This window comes from Lacerta agilis, chromosome 8 (genome assembly GCF_009819535.1).
Source record: "Lacerta agilis isolate rLacAgi1 chromosome 8, rLacAgi1.pri, whole genome shotgun sequence".
Classification (NCBI taxonomy): Eukaryota; Metazoa; Chordata; class Lepidosauria; order Squamata; family Lacertidae; genus Lacerta; species Lacerta agilis.
Genome location: NC_046319.1, coordinates 77,536,146 through 77,557,818, shown reverse-complemented (window position 1 = coordinate 77,557,818; position 21,673 = coordinate 77,536,146). Strand labels below are relative to the sequence as shown.

The 21,673-nt window shown below is 47.2% G+C and overlaps 1 protein-coding gene across 1 annotated transcript in view; it reads right to left on the bottom strand.

The window, feature by feature from the left end:
• Positions 1-10,072: 10,072 nt before the first annotated feature.
• The window catches only part of NOVA2 (NOVA alternative splicing regulator 2), a 59,587-nt gene continuing 47,986 nt past the window's right edge, over positions 10,073-21,673 (bottom strand). The window contains exon 4 of the mRNA XM_033158448.1: positions 10,073-11,173. Coding sequence (XP_033014339.1) covers positions 10,157-11,173 — 1,017 coding nt within the window. The 3' untranslated portion in view covers positions 10,073-10,156. The remainder of the gene's footprint in view (positions 11,174-21,673) is intronic.

Sequence of the window (21,673 nt, the reverse complement as noted above, 5' to 3'; positions counted from 1 at the left end):
ATGATGAGGCCTATCGATGTGGCTTCCTTGCTGTGACACATGCCCCCAACTCCATTAGTAAAAATGGGTTAAGAGATTGTTGTGAAATGTAAAGAAAAAACGACAACGGAAGACGGAAGTGATCTCATGAATGGACATTTATCATGACAGAAATGAGTTAATAGTATTAGCACTAAAAAAAATGCTGACTTCACTGAGCACAAAATCAATACACAACTTTACACTAAACACACAAACCTACCAAGACATTCAAGATTTGTTTTTGATTTCCCCCCCCCTCTCTTTTATTTTATTTTTTTGCTACGTAGCCGTGGCAATGGAGCTGCTGACTCGATTGCTCTCTCTCTCTCTCTCTTTTTAATTCCTTTTTTTTAAAACAATAAAAACATTTTTTTTCCAGCCGTATCCCCGCCCTTCCTGGTTTCTCCTCCCCCTTTGGCACCACCCCACAAGAATAAATAAGATCGCTGTTAAAAAAGGAGAGGTTGGATGGAGAACAAAAAATAAAAAATCCAGAATGGCTGGAGACAAGTTGCATAAAAGGTAGCTGAGGTTTGTGCAGATGTCAAGAGAATGGAGGGGGCAGGAACAACGCCACCCTGCCCCACAGCTGTCCGGAGATTGACCCGTCCAGTCCTGCAATTCTCTGACTCTCTCCCAGCCCAACACCAGAGGATGCGGCCTGAAAACCAGACCATCGGTCAATTGACTCAGCTCGGTTTCAGGCTGGTGTCTCCCCCCCCCCCAGTCCTACCTTCTGATGTTTGCCAGGATCAAACCGAGGACCTTCTTTGCACAAAGCAGTTGTTCCACCGCCCTTCCCTTAACAACCCGAGCGGGCTGGGCAAGTCCCATAGGACGGATCTGGATTTCTAGGGAAGATCTGGACACGGCCTTATCGCAACCCAGACCGTTGGGGGCCGCAATAAGGTCAGCACTGCCTGCAATGGCTGTGGGGGGGGGATATGCAGGGTTTCAGGCGAGGGCTGACCTGGAGAGGCTTTCTGCATACGAGGCAGGTGTGTCACCCCTTAGCCACGGCCCTTAACTAAGGATGCTGAGGGATGTCCGAACGGCATGCGCATTATGGCCCCAAAGCTTGAGGCACCCCAAGCCTGCTAGCCAGGGGAAAGAGTCCTGACATTATGGACAGCAGGGGGCCCCCAGAAAATAGGAAATTGCCTTATACCGAGTCAGACCATTGGTCCATCCAGCTCAGTATTGTCTACACTGACTGGCAGCAGCTCTAAAGGTTTTTGGACAGGAGACGCTTCCGGCTCTACCTGGAGATGCCGGGTAGGGTTGAGCTATGGCTGTTTTTTGGTGTTTACTCTGGAGAATGATTTCAAAGTGCAGCACCCCTGTAGCAATATCCGCCGTGGCTGTAACACCTAACCCCAGTAGAAGAATACTTGCTCCCCAATTTGTGGCTCCCTTTTTCCCTTTTCAATCCTCTGTCACTTTTATGCATAAACATGTCTCTGAATGTTTGAAAACACAAAATTAATGGTCTCCCTTTTCCTCCCCCCCCTCCCCTCCCCACCCCCCGCCCCGAACATGTTTAAACAGAAACAAGAGTATTTACAATGAAGCGATGGTGAAGAAACGTTTTTGTTCACAGTTAAAAGGGGAAAAGTGACATCAAACCATCCCATTCAATAGCTTAAATCGTTAAGAATTTGACAGTGTCTTGCACTTCTCCTTTCTTTCCTAATATTTATATATTTATATTATATACTCCTTTAAAAAATTTTATTTTATTTTTATTTTATTTTTGTTTTTTTCTGTAATATGGAAGATGAGGAAAAAATCCAAAAAACACAGGTTTGATGAACACAGAAGGAGGGAGGTTAAAAAGTTCAAAATGATGGAAGGGTGAAGCTCAGAAGTTCAGAAGACGGGTTGAAACAAGGTGACTGTCCCCGGCAGCGAGAGAATTCGAGATGGAATATCCCCAAATTCGGATGAAGCAAAAGTTGACCTTTTTTTTTTTTAAAGAAAAAAAGAAACAAACTTTTGAAAGGTGAGAGGCTGTGTCCCCCGAAAGAACAACACGCTACAAATGTTCTTGATGCTGAGAAGGATGAAGGTGGATTTGAAAAAAAGCAGTCCGGAGGTAGCCAACCAATGTATAAATAGTCCCACGCTGCTTTAGATAAGTTTTTTTAAAAAATAATAATATATATATATATACTTATATATATATTTATATATAGAACTTTGTGGTGTGCGAACTCGTCAAAATGCTGGATGAAAAGGATGCTCCGGATAATGAGTGTGTCTTGACACAAAGTAAAAAAGGCTTTTGAGGAAGGTGGGGGAGCATAAGGGGGGGAATGAAGGCTTGGCACTCAAAACTGGGATGTACAGACAAGTGGAGGAGAGGAATTTCGCCTGGAAAAGTTCCCATTCGGCCTTATCGAAAGCCTTTTCCCTCACGTTCCTTTCCTCCCCCCCCCTTTTTTTGCCCCCTTCTCATCCCGTCACCAAACCCCCTTCATGGAACGCAATTGCCTGGAAACTGGAGAAAAGAAAACAGCAACAGTGATATGGTAAATGCAAGGGGAACAGTAAGTGGAGAGCAGATGATAACAAGACGGTTCTCGCTCCCCCCCACACTGCTCCTCGGTTTCCAGCATAGGGTGTGTGCATATGTTAATGCTGAAATATGCACGTGAATGTTGGCCCTTCGAGACTGAGTATTTTTCGTAAGAGAGGAAACTCCCCCCCTCTTTTTTATTATTTCTACCCCCAACTTCCAAAGCTGTCTCTCGCTCCTTTGATTCGGAAGCATGAAGCAACTGCCTGCACCTGTTTGGCATGAGACAGCTGCTGCGAGTGGTTCACAGGGCAATCGGGGCAGCAGAGTTTCTCTTTAGACTGGGGTGGGAGGGCAGCAGTAAAGTCCAGCCATGCCACGCCTCCTCCCCCCCCCCTTTTTCAGGGACATTTCCATTATTGAATCCATAAAAGTCTGGTTCATATTTGGCACATAGAAAGCTTGCAAACCTCAGCTGCCGACATGGCAGGCATGACCACCGCTTCCCACAAGCACCATTGTGGGTGTTTGGAGAGGATTAGGAGTCGGGGGACCGAAAGACCCAGGAATCAGTGCTTTTGAAACTTAATCAAAATAGGAGGGAAGAAGGGGAATCAGGAAGTACTGGTAAATCCTGGTAGTGGAATCTGGTGAAGAGAGAGGAGGCAGAAAACCCAACCATTCGGAGACACACATTTTGATTGTTGACACTGATCCCTCCACCTCTTTCCTGGTCAATAAAGTTACAACTACGGCCAAAATAGGTACACCAGGAGAATTGTATCTCAAGCAGGTCAGACTTAAGGGAATTTGGGACAGGAAGGGAAACAGAATCACACCCATCCCAGCACAGAAAACAGCAAGAGAGACACCGGCTACAGCCAAGCTGAACATCCAGCCACAACGGGGACCCCTAATTCACTCTCCAAGTTCGTCCCACCGAAATCCACAAGACCTAATTCTGAAGAAATAGGTTTAATAGGAAGTGATTCCACTGGAAAACAATGGAAAGGACTTTGGCAGGACAAAGCTAGAACCCCGCGGATTTCAACTAATATTGTTCCCACTGGATGCCCAAAGAGAGAGAGAGAGGTGTTTTCTAACCTGAAACAACGACCCGGTTTGCTGGAGGAAGTATATCAACCATTCGCTAGAGCTCAGAATATGCTGGGTATGAATCTACAGTATAAGATGGGTTTTTAAAGGTCTCCCCCCACCAACACCCTGCCCCCTCTCATTTTTTTACACCCTTACTGCAAAACCACAATATCTACAAGGTGGTAGGAATTTAGGCTAAAGCAGAGTTAAGGAACCTGCTCTTAAATCAGTAAGGTGTTTCACCAGATTTCACCAAATCAAATCAAACACTGTTTCACTGAGCAGATTCCCCCCCCCCCCAAAAAAGAGCCAGAAGACAAACTGGGCTCTCCTCGAATGAAGTTGCAAAGTATTTAGGAATCCCACCTACGATAGATTAGCATCAGAAGAACTATAGAGGTTCCCAACAGCTGCAGAAAAGACCTCAAAGGTCTCTCTTTAAAGCCACTATGGATCCCGATTTCAGATCCATCGACAAGTTCTACACTTTGCTTAAAAAAAAAGTTTTAAAATATCAAAATGCACCCCCAACCCCCCTCCCAACAATTCTCCCTTAAAAAAAAAATTAAATAGCTGCATGTTCTGTATAAATAATAGTTTGGCACTTTAAAAATGGGAAGGAAAGTGCATCTTTTTAAAACAGGATATGTCAATATTATTCTTGATGGTTAATTGTTCCACCAAAAAGACATTCTAGTATGATACAGTAATCCATCCATCCCCGGACTGGTGCCCTCCAGATGTTTTCAACCACAACTAAAACATCTGGGGGGCACCAGGTTGGGGGTGGCTGCAGTTAATCATTCCAAAGTTGCAGCGGCCAGAAACGGTTCCCTGTTGCTGCCACCCCCCCTTTCAGAGTCTCAAATAAAAGAAGAGAAAAACTAATTTGAAAGGGAAGAGCGAAGGGGTGGGGAGGAGCTAAGAATTTACTGGGGAAGTTCTCCTGCACAAGCTCTTGTGGTATGGACAGGAGATGTGCACTGTGGCACTGCCCTTGCACAGCTCAGCTCCTATTCGGTTCAGGGGGACCTGCGCTGTGAGTGCTTTCTGCAGTTCTGGAGCTGCAGAAGGGTCTTGGCCGGAAGGAAAGGAGAAGAATCAGGTCCAGGAAACCTTAGCAGAAAGAGCTACTTGGCTGAAGGAAGGATCTCAGCACCAAAAGGATTTGGGCATTCTCAGCAGGGAGCTCTGTGTGCAAGTTCTGTTGGCCAAAGTGAGTGTCCAAGTTAAGGACACGTGAGCCCATGGAGATGCCCACCTTTGCAGAGAAGACCCCCCCAAAATTAAATGGAAACGGCTTCACAGACATTTGGGCATGTGAGCCAGTTGCCAGAAGATAGACGCTCTCATGCACATGGGTGGTGTCTTCGTGGAAGCAGAAAAGAGAATTGTGAGCCGACAGCCAGATTTGTTCGCCAGCCTTATGGCACTCAAAGCCAGAGCCTGATGCATATAGCCATCCTTATCATGTGCTAGGAGCAGCTTCAGTTCTCCGTGCTGGAATCCAAATGGTTCAGCTCAATGGATCTCCTAGCCAAGTGCAAGCAGCCTTGATTCCTCAGACAGAGGCCCAAGGGCCAATAGACAGGGGATTCATTCCAGTCAAAATGTCAATAAGAATCATAATAATCTGCAGCAGGTAATTCTGCAATCCAGATTTCTGTCGACTGGACTGTATTCCGTGTCTGCAACAAAAATTCTGCAACACTCAGCAATGTGGTTGCAACTCAGTCACAAGCCAGGATGGGCATTTGCTGTCCTTGCTGGGAGATTCTCGAGTTATTTTAATTCTGTAGAAAGATGGGAACCACTCCCTAGGGCCCTAGGTGGCTGAGCACCCATAGAATTCCCCACAAAGGGGCCAGGCACCCACAAATTTCAGTGCCAGGGCCATGCACACTGCATGGCACCCATGGCCCCGGGCACCCACGATTGCGGGGCCAAGCTGGCACTCCTGGATGGGAATAAAATGTTGGCCGCAGCTCCTTAACCTCAGTTTCCATTTAGGAAAATAAAAAGGGGGAAGGGGCTTTTTGATCCACATGGCTACAGAAATACAATCGAAAGCTTCTGAACAGCAGAGAAGTTTGAGGAAGCTTCCCAAGCTGGGGTGGAGGTGTTTTAGTGGATAACGTCCTGCCCCTACCCATCGCTAGCAGAAGAAGGAGGCATTCTGCAAAAAAAAAGGGGGGAAGCATGCAAAATAAGAGGAAATATGCAAACTGGCCTCATTAGCATAATTCACCCAGGTTGCAGAATCCACATTTCCTCTGTTGCAGAATTGGGGTTTCCTTGGCACGGAATTTGGATAATGAAAGTGCACTCGTCCTTTGCTCATGAGATCCCACAGTAGAAGGAAAGGGGCGGGACGGGAGGGGAAGAAACATCAGGAAGGAGTAGAAATCACAGCCTTGGGATATACTGACAAAATACCTGCAGCATCGTGAGGATAGGGGTGCTGGGGTGGGGTGGGGGTGTCCCTTTTTGTCTTACACATCCATAGTATTAAAAAAGACGCAGACTAAGAGTTTGGCACAAAAACATTTCCTCGTCTTCCTCCCCGCCCCCGCCCCCTCCCCTCGACAAAAAAGTCTCGATATGCAACACACTTGCAAAACAGCAGCAATATTTTGTTCATCGTTTGAAAAAACAAAAAAAACACCACCCGGGCGGCCCAGAATCTCAGCCCGTGTCAAAAGAAGCATTGGGGTCACTGGCCATTTCAATCACTGACCGGCAAAATCATTTGCAGATATTATGCTGGCTGCGACAGTTCTCCCTCGCTCCATAAAATCAGTGCAAGATGCTATATAGATATTGCTTCCTTATTTTTATTTTATTTTTTAGTATTTAAGTTTCACATTTTGAGATTTATTTTATTTTTATTTTTTTGCTCCCTAGTGGTTTCAGAGCCTCAAGACCCTCCTTTCAATCTAAGAAGGAAAACAGAACTGAGACTCAATAAGCAACGAGTTGCCTGCCTCCCCAGATCAGGGCCCCCAGATCTTCTCAGCCTCGCCTGTCCCTTGCGCAAAATCACCTAGGTGCCTAGAGAAAGTGTGTGGTGGTGGTGGGGGAAGTGCAGAAGTCTCCCACCACTCCAACTCCAAACTTCACCCCACCCCAGCCCCGTGCTTCAGAAAGAACCAGGGGGGGGAGTCGTGTTTCCCTTCTAGCAGGGGGCGAAATATTGCACGAGTCCACACCTCAAAGCTGCGGTAAGGAGTTGCGCGTCTAGGCTGCAAGAGAGAAGATTTGTGCTAACGAAAGCGACGAGCGCATTGAGAGGCCGCCAAAAGGTTAGACGGCACGATCGTTGCTCTCGCTTGTCCCCACCCCCCCACCCCGCTTCTTCGCAAATATGCCCCCAAGTTGACTCCTGACCCGATTCGAAACGTCTCAGCCGTTCCAAACGGGATTCTTCCCCGCAAATTCAGCTGCACGGAAATCTCCTGCCGCCAACCTTACTCCAAAAACAAGCCAACGTATGCAGAGATGCTCACATAGGGTCACCCTAAAATAGTACCGCGCACTGGCCAGCGTCAGCCACGACGGCTGCAAGACCGCTCGCACCACAGGTACGCTGCATCATGGTGAGGTTCCGGGTGACGAGGTAGACATCCACTTCACATTTTGAGAACTGGACGCAGGAAACCGTCCCGCTCTGGAACAGGAAACAGCCACTGCCGCCCGAGCAAGCCGGCGGCAGGAGGCCCAACCCCTGCTCAAACCTAACTTCCAAGCAACCTTTTAATCGAAAGAAAGAAAGAAAGAAAGAAAGAAAGAAAGAAAGAGAGAGAGAGAGAGAGAGAGAGAGAGATTGAGAGAAAGACTGATGCAACGCAGTGTTTGACATTGCACTGCATATGCTTCAGGTTTCTCCAGCCTTATGGCAAACCTCGGGCTCTTTGTAAGGTTCCCACAAGGGAGCGCAACACAACACAGACACGCAACACCGAAGCTGGGTTGAGGGATGCTCCTATTTAAAATGCTGGCACCTTCAAAAAGCAGATAGGGTCACATCCTCTCCGGGAGTTAAAGAGGTTGCTGCGAGCAACCTACATGTAAACATAGCAGGGAGATAACCCTGATTTATTTATTGCCCTCCTGAGGGCGAGTGAACGGGTGGGAAAGGCTATCAACAGCGTCGAACCTTCAGCGGCCAGCAAATATGGAAGGATAAGAGGCCAGCAGGGCAACACACAGAAGCCCTGCGCTTGGGCTACCAAACTGAAAGACGCCTCTTGGGTTGTGGGGGGATGAGGGCCCAGAAAGGGTCAGTCGCGCTGCTGCTGCTGCAGCAGCCAACCAACCGTACCCCACCATTTCTCGGATTTCAAGCCCGGCATCTGTCACCGTCCAAAGGGCGCCGGGAACAGGAAGTGCCAGGGAACTGGGTTCCCTACCGGGCCCGGTCGCTGGGAATCAAGGCCTTTCTCGCCGCTGGTAATACTGCTTATAGAAAGGCCAGCGGGAGGGGCAGTGGGTCGAAGGGAAGCCGCAATTGGGCGGGTGGGGTGGGTCCAAAGAGGCCTTCAACAGCCCCCCCTGGCAACATATTGTTTATTTCGGAGTAGTTATACTCCGCCAGGTGCTGCTCAAGAGAGCTAATACTGACAATGGCAGCTGAGGGGTGGACCAATCACACCTGGCTGGACAGCAGCACCCAGGGCTAAGTCAAAAGGGGCCCTTCCTAGTTGCTAGTTCCGGCCCCTGGGTTTTTATCAAACAGGGCGGTGAACTTGTTGAGAAGAAGAAGAAGAAGAAGAAGAAGAAGAAGAAGAAGAAGAAGAAGAAGAAGAAGAAGAGTTGGATTTGATATCCCGCTTTTCACTACCCAAAGGAGTCTCAAAGCGGCTAACATTCTCCTTTCCCTTCCTCCCCCACAACAAACACTCTGTGAGGTGAGTGGGGCTGAGAGACTTCAGAGAAGTGTGACTAGCCCAAGGTCACCCAGCAGCTGCATGTGGAGGAGCGGAGACGCGAACCCGGTTCACCAGATTACGAGTCTACCACTCTTAACCACTACACCACACTGAGAAAGCTGGGGTGTTTTTTGTGTTTTTTTTTTGGAAAGAAAACAAGCCTTTGGCTCCGAAAAACCGAGTGAAGCTCCCTCCTCCTCGTTCTCTGAACGCAAGAGGACAGAGGCGAGGGAACATGCCTATGTGGGGTGTGTGGCCTAGCAGGAAGTGGCCTCCTGAGAGGCGCCACAACAGGAAGTAGCCAAGCACATCAAAGGAGGCTGCCGCCTCGCGACACCCCAGGAGAAAGTAGCTTGTTCTATCACCTGTCACGGGGATGGGATTACGACTTCCACACATCCGCAGGAAGATGCCCTGCTACTTTGACCTCGTTCTTCATTCGCGTCGCCTCTCTTCCAACTCGGGCACTCATCCATTCGCAGGAGCAGCAAGCTCACGAGCTCAGAGCTCCGTCAAGACTCAACGGTTCACCAAAAATCACCCACTGCGAATACTCGGGTCCAGTATATACAGGGGCCGCATCCTCGTCTACAACTTTCTGAACAAATTTACCTTGCCTTTTTTTTCTCTTCTGATTAGTAGGGCCGAGAAACGGGGCGGGCGGAGGGGGGGGGAAGGACGTACACGCGCTCCCCCCCCCGAATGAAAGTATGCATAGAAGAATTGAAAAACAAACGAAAGCGAAAGCAAGAGAGCAAAAATCAAGGGGGGGGGAGCCTATCGACTCAACCAACCCATTTCCCCAACGCAGAGCCCATTCCAGTCCAACCCTTCATTCCTCGACCTCACCTTAGAATGAGCCACACTACCTGCAGGTAGAAAAACCCATGTTTTAGCTTCGCTACGAAATGCAGGCTTATTAGATATAGAGCTGCCTCAGTTTCAGAGTTCAAGGTCATGGGGCGGATGTCACTTTGTGAACCGTTACGCCATGATATGAACCCCACCTCTGCTTCCCTCGGTATATGAGCTATATATTCCGAAACCCCGTCTACAGAGCATCTACAGAGGTTGATGCTCTGCGTGGGCCCGAAGAGGGATACAAGGTACCCCCCCCCCCACACACACATCAAGGAATTACGATGTTGATCTATACTCTGGGGAGTGGGGGGAAAGAAACATTACGAGACAGATCTACACCCCCCCCCCAAATCGGGATTCTTGGTTAAGAAACTCAGAAAGAAAGAGGGAAAGAAAGAGGAATTTTTTGTTTTCTTAAAAAATGTTTTTTTTTTCTATTAAAATCCGTATCAACTCAAAAAGAAAAGAAAATGTTGCCATATATATATGTACGTATGTACACACACACACACAAACAGGTTGCACCATTGGCGAAATAAAGGTCCCGGAAAACAAATGCTGAGCTGCTTCCCAACCAGAAGGGTGTGTGTGTGTGTGTGTGTGTGTGTGTGTGTGTAAGAGAGAGAGATGGACACTGGACTGGGGCTGGTGTTGGGTAGGTTACAATTTTAATGATTAAAGAATTGACTTGACTTCTACTCCTTCCCCCAGACTTCCCTCCGGCTTTCTCTTATCCCACTTTCTGCGGATTGGTGGCTCGGACTCCTTGCTCATACGTTACTCGCTGGCTGATAAGATACTGCGCCGCTTGAGTAGCGGCCGGAGTGCCTGTGATGGTGACTTTACGGTTCCTAGTACCCGGGATAAACTCCCCCTTTTTGGAAATCTGGATGCGGGCGCCCGTGAGCTCCTGGTACTCCACCAACGTCTTGCCGCCTTTCCCCAAAATGGCGCCCACTAGGTTCTCCGGCACGGCAATCTCCACCATATCTTTGGCGCTTTCCACCAGCTTCTCCGTGGCCAAGAAGGAGCTGGCCACCAGCGGAGAGGCTGTCCCCAAGTAGCCATTGGCGGCCCCGGTGGCCGCGGCTAAGGAACCCAATGTAAAGGCCCCCACGGCGCCGGCTGGGGTGGTGGTACTGGTGGACGCTTCGTTGGCGTAGGAAGCCAAGAGGTTGGCGGCGGCGGCGGCGGCTGGATTCGCGCCGGCGGCCACGGCGGCCAGCACACCGGAGGCGGCGGCTGAGTTGAGGCCGAGCCCCAGAGAGCTGGTGTTGTATCCGTAGCTCGCCAAGGTGTTGAGAGCCGTGCTGATGGCCAAAAGGTCACTGCCGGAGAAGCCCGGCAGAGCGGCCGGGAACGCTCCCACCCCGGCGAGGCTGGTGTGGCCCAGCAGGCCCGAAGCGGTGGCTGCGGCCGCGGCGGCGGGCAGCACGTCCGTGGAGTTGGCGTAAGGGGATCCGGTCGGGTTGGAGTTGGCCACGGGACCAGCGATGTTGGCATAGCTGATGTTGAGGCAGCTGCTGCTCTGAGGGTCCTCCTGGATCTTCTGCACGATGATGTCCACCGCCTTGTGGATCTGCTCGGGCTCGCCGCTTATGGTCACCACACGTTCCTGAAGGTTGATGCCCTCGGGCTTCTGGCTCAGCTGCACCCAGGCTCCAGACTGCTCCATGATGGCCTTGACCGTGGCCCCGCCTTTGCCGATGATCAGCCCGGCTGTGCTGTTGGGAACAATCACCTTGGCCTGCGTTGGGGGGGGGGGAATGAGAGAAGAAAAGGAGGCGTTTGAGGTTTCGTTTTTTCATACGGGTGTGTATACATATATATATTCCTGCTTTCCCAACTACAGGGCCTTCAAACTGCTTAGGTGCCACAGGCCGCAAGGCTACCGTAGCAGAATGGCAAAAGGACTACAGTGTTAAAACACAAAAAAAATCATTCCAGTAGCACCTTAAAGGTAAAAGTAAAGGGACTCCTGACCATTAGGTCCAGTCGCGGACGACTCTGGGATTGCGCACTCATTTCACTCTATAGGCCAAGGGAGCTGCCGTTTTTCCGCAGACAGCTTCCGGGTCATGTGGCCAGCATGACAAAGCCGCTTCTAGCGAACCAGAGCAACACACGGAAACGCCATTTACCTTCCCGTCGCAGCAATACCTATTTATCTACTTGCACTTTGACGTGCTTTCAAACTGCTAGGTTGGCAGAAGCAATGGTCTTCTGACCTTCTGATCGGCAAGCCCTAGGCTCTGTGGTTTAACTCACCACGCCAGCTGTGTCCCAATAGCACCTTAGAGACCAACTAAGTTTGTTGTTGGTATGAGCTTTCGTGTGCATGCACACTTCTTCAGATACCTATGCACACGAAAGCTCATACCAAGAACAAACTTAGTTGGCCTCTAAGGTGCTACTGGAATGAATTTTTTTTTTATTTTGTTTCGAATATGGCAGACCAACACGGCTACCTACCTGTAATTAAAACACAGAAGTAACAGATGGAAAGAGGAAGGGCAAACTAAGCTGTTGGATTACGCCAAAATGGCAAAACTTATGGGAAAACTCAGGAACCAAGAAGACAAAAACTTCCAAGGAAGAATGGGGAGGGGGGAATTATAATTTATTTAAGAGACCACTCTAAGCAGGTGAAAACATTAGCAGGATTTTAATCTCACTTGTAATATGACAAACTCTGTGGATAATATGGATAGATATAAAATATAAATTTGATACAATATGCGGTTGAAAACGCTGACATTAGGACCCACGGAGGGGATGGGGGGGAGGTCTCGAGATTCAGAGAAATCTCTGTATATGGAGATGTATTTGGTTTTGTTATAAATCTATATTTGAAAAATCAAATGAAAACGATTTTAAAAAATAAAATGATAAAAACACAGGAGTAAATTCTGTAGATTGAACTGAGCCATCCAGAAGCTGTGATTACCTTCTGCACGCCAACTGCCCTTTGTGAAGCTCAAATATCTCTTATGCACAGATCTTTGCACAGGCTAAAATGAGTATTTGCTTGCATGTAACATTTAAAGTACATTAAGCTTACTTCATTGATTCCCCCAAACATCAAATATTTCAGCCCAACCACTTTTTAGCTATGGGGGGGGGGGACGACTTTTGAGATATTCATGAAACTTGCAAACTAATCTTGGCATCTTCCTTTTAACACTGTTAACTAGATTTCAGTCAAATATGCTGGGACATCTAGGCAAATTCCCGATTTCAAAATATTCTGAGAAAGCCACACAAACCACCTGGCAGCTGGAGGGTCACACCAAAGAGATTTAATCCCGGTGCAATCAGGGCACCACCTCTGGAATTTATTTGTTTATTTTAAAATTCATATGCCGTAGCGCTTAGTTTGTTTTGGGTTGTCAGATCGGCGATGTCATTAATATTCTCTTGTGGATTATGAGTGTTGTGGTGCTTTGGGACTCTTACAATATGCCTTTTGTCGTGGCTCTGCTGCTTAGCTTTTTTATAGAAGGTGGTTGTTTCACTGATGATTTGTAGATTATTCTCTACGATCTATGATGTGATTGTGATGTTCGATTACGTCATCCTGATTGTTTGTAAGACTTTTTGGGATGCACATGAGCGAAAAACCAGCAGGGAAATGCAACCAACGAATCGAAAATGAATCGAAACCTCCACGTGGTTCATCTAGAATTTTGGGTAGCAGACTAAAACCTTATAAAAAAATTAAAAAGTTCTACAGGTAGGGAGCTGTGTTGGTCTGCCGTAGTCCAAACAAAATAAAAAAAAAATTCCTTGCTGTAGCACCTTAGAGACCAACTAAGTTTGTTCTTGGTATGAGCTTTCGTGTGCATGCACACTTCTTCAGATACCATGCACACGAAAGCTCATACCAAGAACAAACTTAGTTGGTCTCTAAGGTGCTACTGCGGAAGTGAGAGCTGGACCATCAAGAAGGCTGATCGCTGAAGAATGGATGCTTTTGAATTATGGTGCTGGAGGAGACTCTTGAGAGTCCCATGGACTGCAAGAAGATCAAACCTATCCATTCTCAAAGAAATCGGCCCTGAGTGCTCACTAGAAGGACAGATCCTGAAGTTGAGGCTCCAGTACTTTGGCCACCTCATGAGAAGAGAAGACTCCCGGACTTCCGGCGGCGACGCCATCGCCGGGTGGTCGAAGGCTGCTTCGGGTCCGAAGTGCCTTGTCCATCCCGGGGGTTAGGAGCCGCGCTACCGCAGCGCGCGGCTCCGGTTGGGGTGCGGGAAGAGCGTCCCGCACCCTGGGCTCCCCGGCTGCGCCCGCGGAGGCTCCGAACCCTTCCCCTGCCCCCCTGTAAAGGGGGAGTGGGGGTGAAGGGACAACCGGAGCCGGGCTTCGGGGACATGCCCCAACCGGGATGCAAATGCGGCGACAGAGCCCGCGGTGAGCGTCTAAGTTCTACCTGTGAAGAATGGAGCTAAAGGAACCCGGTGGTCGTGAGTAAAGAATTTGAGTGAAATCGTGCTTTTGGGACGATCCGGGGGGAAGGAGAAGGGCAGCCTGCCTCCCTCCCTTCGAGCTCAAGAATCTAACCAATCTGAGTGATTGCTGCTACAGAACTGGCTATAATGTATTTAAAATTGACACATGAGACTGGCAAACTTTTCTTTCGGGAAGCTAACTAGAGGAAAATATCTCCATTTAAAGTTGCGGTATTTGCGCTCCAGCCCAGGAAAATGGCGACGAACAAAGAGGGGAGTAGAAATATGACACCCACTTCCTCCTCCTCTGCCAGTATGCTGGGTTTCGTCCTTGAACTGGTATTGAACTCTGGATTAACGGATGAACAGAGACTCACTGCCTTGAAGGTGGAATTGCTTTGTAGAAAAGTCAAAGTCTTGTGTGGGGGTCTGAAATGGAACCAATTGCCCACAGAGGAGGCTTTTAAAACTTTTGACACTTTGGAAGAATCCCTTGCTAAGGAGCTGAGAGGGCTGATGAGTGAGCTACTTCGGAGAAGAAATTCGCTTTCTGGGGGTGGCAGCCCCAAGGCGACGTCAAGATTTTTTATATCCAGTCCCCGAGGTGTGAGCTCGGGGGCCAGGGACAGAGAATTAAGGTATTTACAAGAAGAAAAGGAATGTTACAAAGAACCGAAGAAGCTGAGAGATGATGAGATGGATACCTCTGAACTCGTGGCAAGGAGAGGTTTGGACTGTGCCTGGATCTGTGGACGTTTGGAGAGGGAAGCTACATGGAAGTTTAGTGTTGAAACCACCAGGAGAAGAATAATGGACAGAGGGGGTGTGGGGTGAAGCATTAAGTAATACTTAAGGTAGCCTGATATGGTAAACTGAAATCGGAGGGTGAATACTGTCAACAATTTTCTGTTATATTTTTTATTTGAACATGAAAGGAGATATTTCAAGTTATCATGTTATTAGCAGCAATCTTAAGGATAGAAGAGATAGATTTGATTGAATAAGCTGTGAAGATCAGTGAGGTGGAGTATAAGTAAAGTAAATCTAAGTGGATTATGTTTATGGAATAAGAGGATTGAGATCAAGATGTAGTGATGTATTTTTAGTAAAATGTTGAAGATATAATTGATTGTAATTATACAACTGAATTTAACTTCTTTTTTTTTTTGTTAGGAGAAATGGTTATAAAATAGATTTAGGATATAAACTCGAAGGTGAAAAGACAGGGGAAGTCAATAGTCAAGATACGGAAATAGAAATTTTTTTTTTTTCTAGAAAGATGCAATAAGAAAACTTGACACTGTTTGTATTTGTTCTATGTGTTTTGCATTTGTTTAATTGTAGGTGTGGGTGTGGGTATATGTTGTTATAGAAAAATGCCAATAAATTCTTATAAAAAAAAAAAAAGAAGAGAAGACTCCCTGGAAAAGACCCTGATGTTGGGAAAGATGGAGGGCACAAGGAGAAGGGGACGACAGAGGATGAGATGGTTGGACAGTGTTCTCGAAGCTACTAACATGAGTTTGGCCAAACTGCGGGAGGCAGTGGAGGATAGGCGTGCCTGGCGTGCTCTGGTCCATGGGGTCACGAAGAGTCGGACACGACTGAACAACAACAACATACCGCTCACATTCTGTAACCAATAAAGTTGTGGCCAAATTTTGCCCAATAACATTAACCTTCTATCCTGTGTCCCTGTGTTTTATTTCATCCTCCATGGGGTCACGAAGAGTCGGACATGACTGAACGACTGAACAACAACAACAACAACAAGGTGCTACTGGAAGGAATTTATTTTTTATTTTGTTTTGCCTATGGCAGACCAACACGGCTACCTACCGGTAACTGAGACTAAAACCTTGTCATTTGGGGCAAGGCGGGGGGCAGCTAATATCTGCCACAAAGGCCTTGAACTTTAAGCAAGTCGGGAGGGTAGGGTAGGGGGACTCTTATATCTTGTCACCCACAAAAGGCTTTTCAATTCTGAGTCTCGAAGGAGGGCTGTGAGTCACCATCTTAACACAGCTCTGTGTACTGCAGACCAGCACATGACAGGAAGAGGAAGTAAGTCCTTGGCGGCAGCACTGCACTTCCCTGGGAGAACCTTGTGACGTCCCAGGGATGTGAGGCAGGCACGCAGAAAACGAGAGCGGGCTTCCATCAGAATCCTGCTTTTTCCACTGCACGAAATTGAGATGCAAGCTCTATTCCCTTATCATTGAAGAGCTGCATTACTGAAAGGTAAGAGTGCGCCTGGAAAAGGATCTGAAGGACTTTATTTTTGCCATTTACAGGTGGGTAGCCGTGTTGGTCTGCCATAGTCAAAACAAAATAAAAAATTCTTTCCAGTAGCACCTTAGAGACCAACTAAGTTTGTTCTTGGTATGAGCTTTCGTGTGCATGCACACATCTTCAGATACCATGCACACGAAAGCTCATACCAAGAACAAACTTAGTTGGTCTCTAAGGTGCTACTGGAAAGAATTTTTTATTTTGTTTTATTTTGCCATGGTGGGCTTAGGGAATCGCAGAATAATAGAATTATTATAGGATCTCATACCCAACCTTCACCATAAGGTCCCATGAGTAGGTTTCAACAATGTAACAACAACAACAACAACAACAACGCTAAAACAATTTGCATTAAAAAAAATAGGATGGTGTTTTTTTCCCAATTGGAGTCTGCATGCAAAAAGGAATTGATAACAGGAAAGTCATGGTCCAGAAGGAAGATAAAGAAGTGCAACCATTCAGGGCTTTGCCAATTTACCATGAGAATGCCACAATGCTGCAAGAGGATAGACAGGAACAGAAGCCAGCAAGTTTTGACTTTTGGGTCGGTTTTTTTTTGAAAGGGTTGGAGTAGGGTAATAAGACTGGATATATTTTATGGGATTTCTTTTCTATATGGTTTCGACAGATGGATATGGACACTGCGGCAACGGAAAATGTTAAAAAATTATTAGCCAAGATTTGAGGCCGGAGGGAAGGAAGGGGGTAGAAAAAGGGAGGTAGTTTTTTTTTAAAAATACTGTTAGAATAGCTAAAATTGGTTAAGGAATTAGAAAAGTTCAGAAGTATACTGAGGCCGAGGTAGAGAAGAAAATATAATTAATCAAGTTTGATGTATTAATAATTTTAAAAAATGATAAGGAGGAAAGTAATGTAGTGTAAATTAGAATAGAGGATGATTGGAAAACTGGGAAATATGTTTTTATTTTGAGGTCAACAGGGGGGGGGGATTTGAGGAAGTCAATTTAAAGATGAAATTGAAAGCAGTAGGAATACCTGGCCCAGGAATAGGGTCAGGACCAAGCAATGATTTATGCAAAATGATGGGTTAAATGTGAAATGATATTATATGTGCTCCTGTGAGGGGGGGGGGGTTGGATATTTTGCTCTCCTCGGTGGGAGAGGGGGGAGTATGAAAAATTTAACCATGTAATGATTTATGCTTTAAATTGAATTTTTAAATAAATTTTTAATTAAAAAAGGATGGAACCTGCAAATATAACTCCGCAAATACACCTCAGTGGCTACGGTAAAGAGATTCACCTTCAGAATCTGATGAAAGCTCAACAAGGAAGGCACCATCGTGGTTTTCTATGCTTTCCTAAAGACTCAAGTCCTAACTCACCTGCCTGCCATTAATCCCACAAACTCCACCCCTCCTTATTTATGTATTTATGAACTTTTCCCGCTGCTACCTTATTTGCGGGCGGGGGGAGGGGGGAAGAATGCATATATTCTAGTATTGCAAAGGAAGGAGATTATTCAGCACCACGGAGAGCAGCAGCCCCCAACCCTCACATTCTAGTGCTGGTCTTCATCCGCTCTCAGGAAAAGTTGGGTCCGGAAAGTTCAAGGCGGTTGTGTTCACCCAACTATTCTTCCAGGAGCACCCAGCTTGAGACTGTTCTAGGTCACCAGTGGTTTGTTTCCCCGTGCTCTTATGATTTGGGGTTACTGTGTTAATATATTAGTAGAAGGATTCATAGGATTGCAGAGCTGGAAGGGACCCCGAGGATCATCGAGTCCAACCCCCTGCAATGCAACAATAATACACCTGTTCCATATGGGGATCCAACCTGCATTATCACCACGATGCGCTAACCAACTGAGCTATCCAGGAGTTAAGGTGTCAAAGTGAGACAGTCTAGGTTTTGGCTCCAGGCACCCTAGCCTTGGGAGAAACTGAGGCACGCACACACACTCACGGGAAGTCAAAGTCTGCTCTGCTTACAGCCAGGGCTATAGACATGCTCTGCGCTAAGAAGAAAAGAAAAAAAGGGGGAAGGAGAATCAGAATTCTGACTCCCCTTGGGAGTCAAATTCTGGAACCTACATGAAGTATGCAGCCTAGGACTCACAACTGTCCATAGAGGCGCAGGTCAATTCTGTGTCCAGGGCAGCTGTCTACCAGCTCCATCTGGTACGCAGGCTGAGACCCTACCTTCCCGCAGACTGTCTCACCAGAGTAGTGCATGCTCTAGTTATCTCCTGCTTGGACTGCTGCAATGCGCTCTGCGTGGGGCTACCTTCGAAGGTGACCCAGAAACTGCAATTAATCCAGAATGCGGCAGCTAGACCGGTGACTGGGAGCGGCCGCCGAGACCACATAACACCGGTCCTGAAAGACCTACATTGGCTCCCAGTACATTTCTGAGCACAAATTCAAAGTGTTGGTGATCAATTCAAAGTGTTTAAAGCCCTAAACGGCCTCAGCCAAGTATATCTGAAGGAGCGTCTCCACCCCCATTGTTCAGCCCGGACACTGAGGTCCAGCACAAGAAGTGAGGTTACAGGGAACCAGGCACTGGGCCTTCTCGGTAGTGGCGTCCGCCCTGTGGAATGCCCTCCCGTCAGATGTCAAGGAAATAAACAACTCTCTGACTTTTAGACAACATCTGAAGGCAGCCCTCTTTAGGGAAGGTTTGCCTAGGTTAGTCAGCTCCTGCTTGTTATACGGAAGCACAGAAGCATGGAAGCCACCCTTCCTAGTCAGTGGAATATAGGAACCTACAGAGCTGCCTTATACAGAGTCAGACCCTTGATCTTGCCTGCACCAGTGTTGTCTACACTGGCTGGGAGCAGCTCTCCAGGGTTTCAGACCTTCCCAGCCCTACCTGGGCCTGCTGGAGAGAAAACCTGGGACCTTCTGCATGCAAACAAATGCTCTTCTAAGGAGTTAAGTCCCTCTTCCGAAATCTGGTTTCTGAGATTACTACAGGCACTGCTCCCAACCAACCTAACATATGTTCACAACCACGAGATCCAGAAACTTGCCTTTTCTCATTATTAAAACAACAACAACAACATCATCAACAACAGGGAGATTAATTTTGAGTAGCTGAGATCAAACCTATCCATTCTGTAGGAAATCAGCCCTGAGTGCTCACTGGAAGGACAGATCCTGAAGCTGAGTCTCCAAGACTTTGGCCACCTCATGAGAAGGGAAGATTCCCTGGAAAAGACCCTGATGTTGGGAAAGATGGAGGGCACAAGGAGAAGGGGACGACGGAGGATGAGATGGTTGGACAGTGTTCTCGAAGCTACCAACATGAGTCTGACCAAACTGCGGGAGGCAGTGGAAGACAGGAGTGCCTGGCGTGCTCTGGTCCACGGGGTCATGAAGAGTCGGACACAACTAAATGACTAAACAACAACAACAGCTGTGCAGGCAATACTGCGTTCCGTTCCTATGCAGAATCATACCCCAAAATAAAGAGCAAGGGGCAAGGAGGGAGATAAATGCTACGAACGGTGTGGAGAGACATGTTTTAGACAAGCATTTTGGGCTTCCTTTCCAGTGAGCCTGCTCTGGCTTTGGAGATTTCAGCAGACTTTGCCCAAGTCTGCGAATGGTTGAAAGGCAGCGGCAGAAGATGATGCGAGGAAAGATGGCACGTGGGGCAGAGGGGGAGGGGGGTGGAAGAGTGGGTGTTCACAGAGATGGCTTCAGGGGCTTCCTGACGGAGAGGGAGGGGTCTCCTCAACCCCAGCCACCCCATGCCTTTATATAACTGCCGAGAAAGCAGAAAGCCGTACAGATTTAGCAAGGAAATGCTCTTATGTAATCGAACGACAGGCACCTCCCGAAATCCGTCGCCTTGTTCCAACCCAGAGAGCAATGGCGCTGGATTAGTGGCAAGGGGAACAGGAGAGAGCAGGAAACCCGAGGAGAAAGTCTTTCTCTGCTGGCAGCTCTGGGTGCTTTACCCGAACTTGGAGGAAAAAAACCCATGTAATCTGTGAATTGAGATGTCTCCTCCAGGCAGGGGGACCCAGCGAGCTCTGAAAATAGATGTTGAAGACACTCCTGTGGTCAAAGAGCAATCCTGGGGGGCAGACAACCTGACACAGATGACATTAACAAGGCTCCACAATTCTGGTCATCGCTGTATGTGCCCCCCGCTGCCCCTCCACCCCAGGCACATATGCAATGAGTGCAAAAAGAAAGAGGAGTTTGAAGCTGGGAAGGCAGATGATGGACTGTCTCCAGGTGGCACCATGCTTTGAAGGCACTCTTGAAGAGGACAATTTCCTATCTATCTATCTATCTATCTATCTATCTATCTATCTATCTATCTATCTATCTATCATCTCTCATCTCTCTCTCTCTCTCTCTCTCTCTCTCTCTCTCTCTCTCTCTCTCTCTCTCCCTCCCTCCCTCCCTCTCTCTCTATCTGATCTCTCTCTCTCTCTCTCTCTCATCTATCTATCCATCTATCATCTATCTATCTATCTATTTATCATCTATCTATCTATCTCTATCTATCTATCATCTATCTCTCTCTCTCTCTCTCATCTATCTATCTATCTATCTATCTATCTATCATCTATCTATCATCTATCTATCTATTTATCATCTATCTATCTATCATCTATCTATCATCTCTCTCTCTCTCTCTCTATCTGATCTCTCTCTCTCTCATCTATCTATCTATCTATCTATCTATCTATCTATCTATCTATCTATCTATTTATCATCTATCTATCTATCTATCTATCATCTATCTATCTATCTATCTATCTATCTATCTATCTATCTATCTATCATCTATTGAATTTATATACCGCCCTATACCTGGAGATCTCAAGGCGGTTCACAGAAAAGATCACAATATTTAAATCAAAATAAGGACAATAACCCAATAATACTCCCCTCCCCCCAAAAGAGCCACATTTTAAAAGGGCATAATAGGATGTCAATCAAATCAACCAAAGGCCTGGTTAAAGAGGAATGTTTTTGCCTGGTGCCTAAAGGTATGTAATGAAGGCACCAGGCAAACTTCCCTGGGGAGAGCATCCCACAGACGGGGAGCCACTGCAGAGAAGGCCCTGTTCTCGTGTTGCCACCCTCTGGACCTCTCGAGGAAGAGGCACACGAAGGAGGGCCTCAGAAGATTATCTCAGGGTCCATCCCTATCATGCTGGCTATAGGGGTGATTCCCCCCCCATTCTGATCTCAGCACCACGCTGGGAGGTAAAGCAAGCAATCGTTGCAATCCATTGGGCATTGAGATTAATAGACTGATCCTGGCTAGTTTTGAGATGGCCTGATGATTATTTGCCGGAGGTGACACAGAGGCAGTCTTTTCCACTGGTGATACCAGTGCTGGGGGAAGCTCTCCCTGCTGCTGAAATACGAGGTGCCCCCATCAGTACTGGCATTCCGCCATCTCTTGTAGGCATGCCCATTTGGACAAGCATTTTAATTCCTTTAATTGCTGCCCCACCTGTTTTAATTGTTGCACTGTTTTAATCGGTTTGCTTTATTGCACATTTTAATT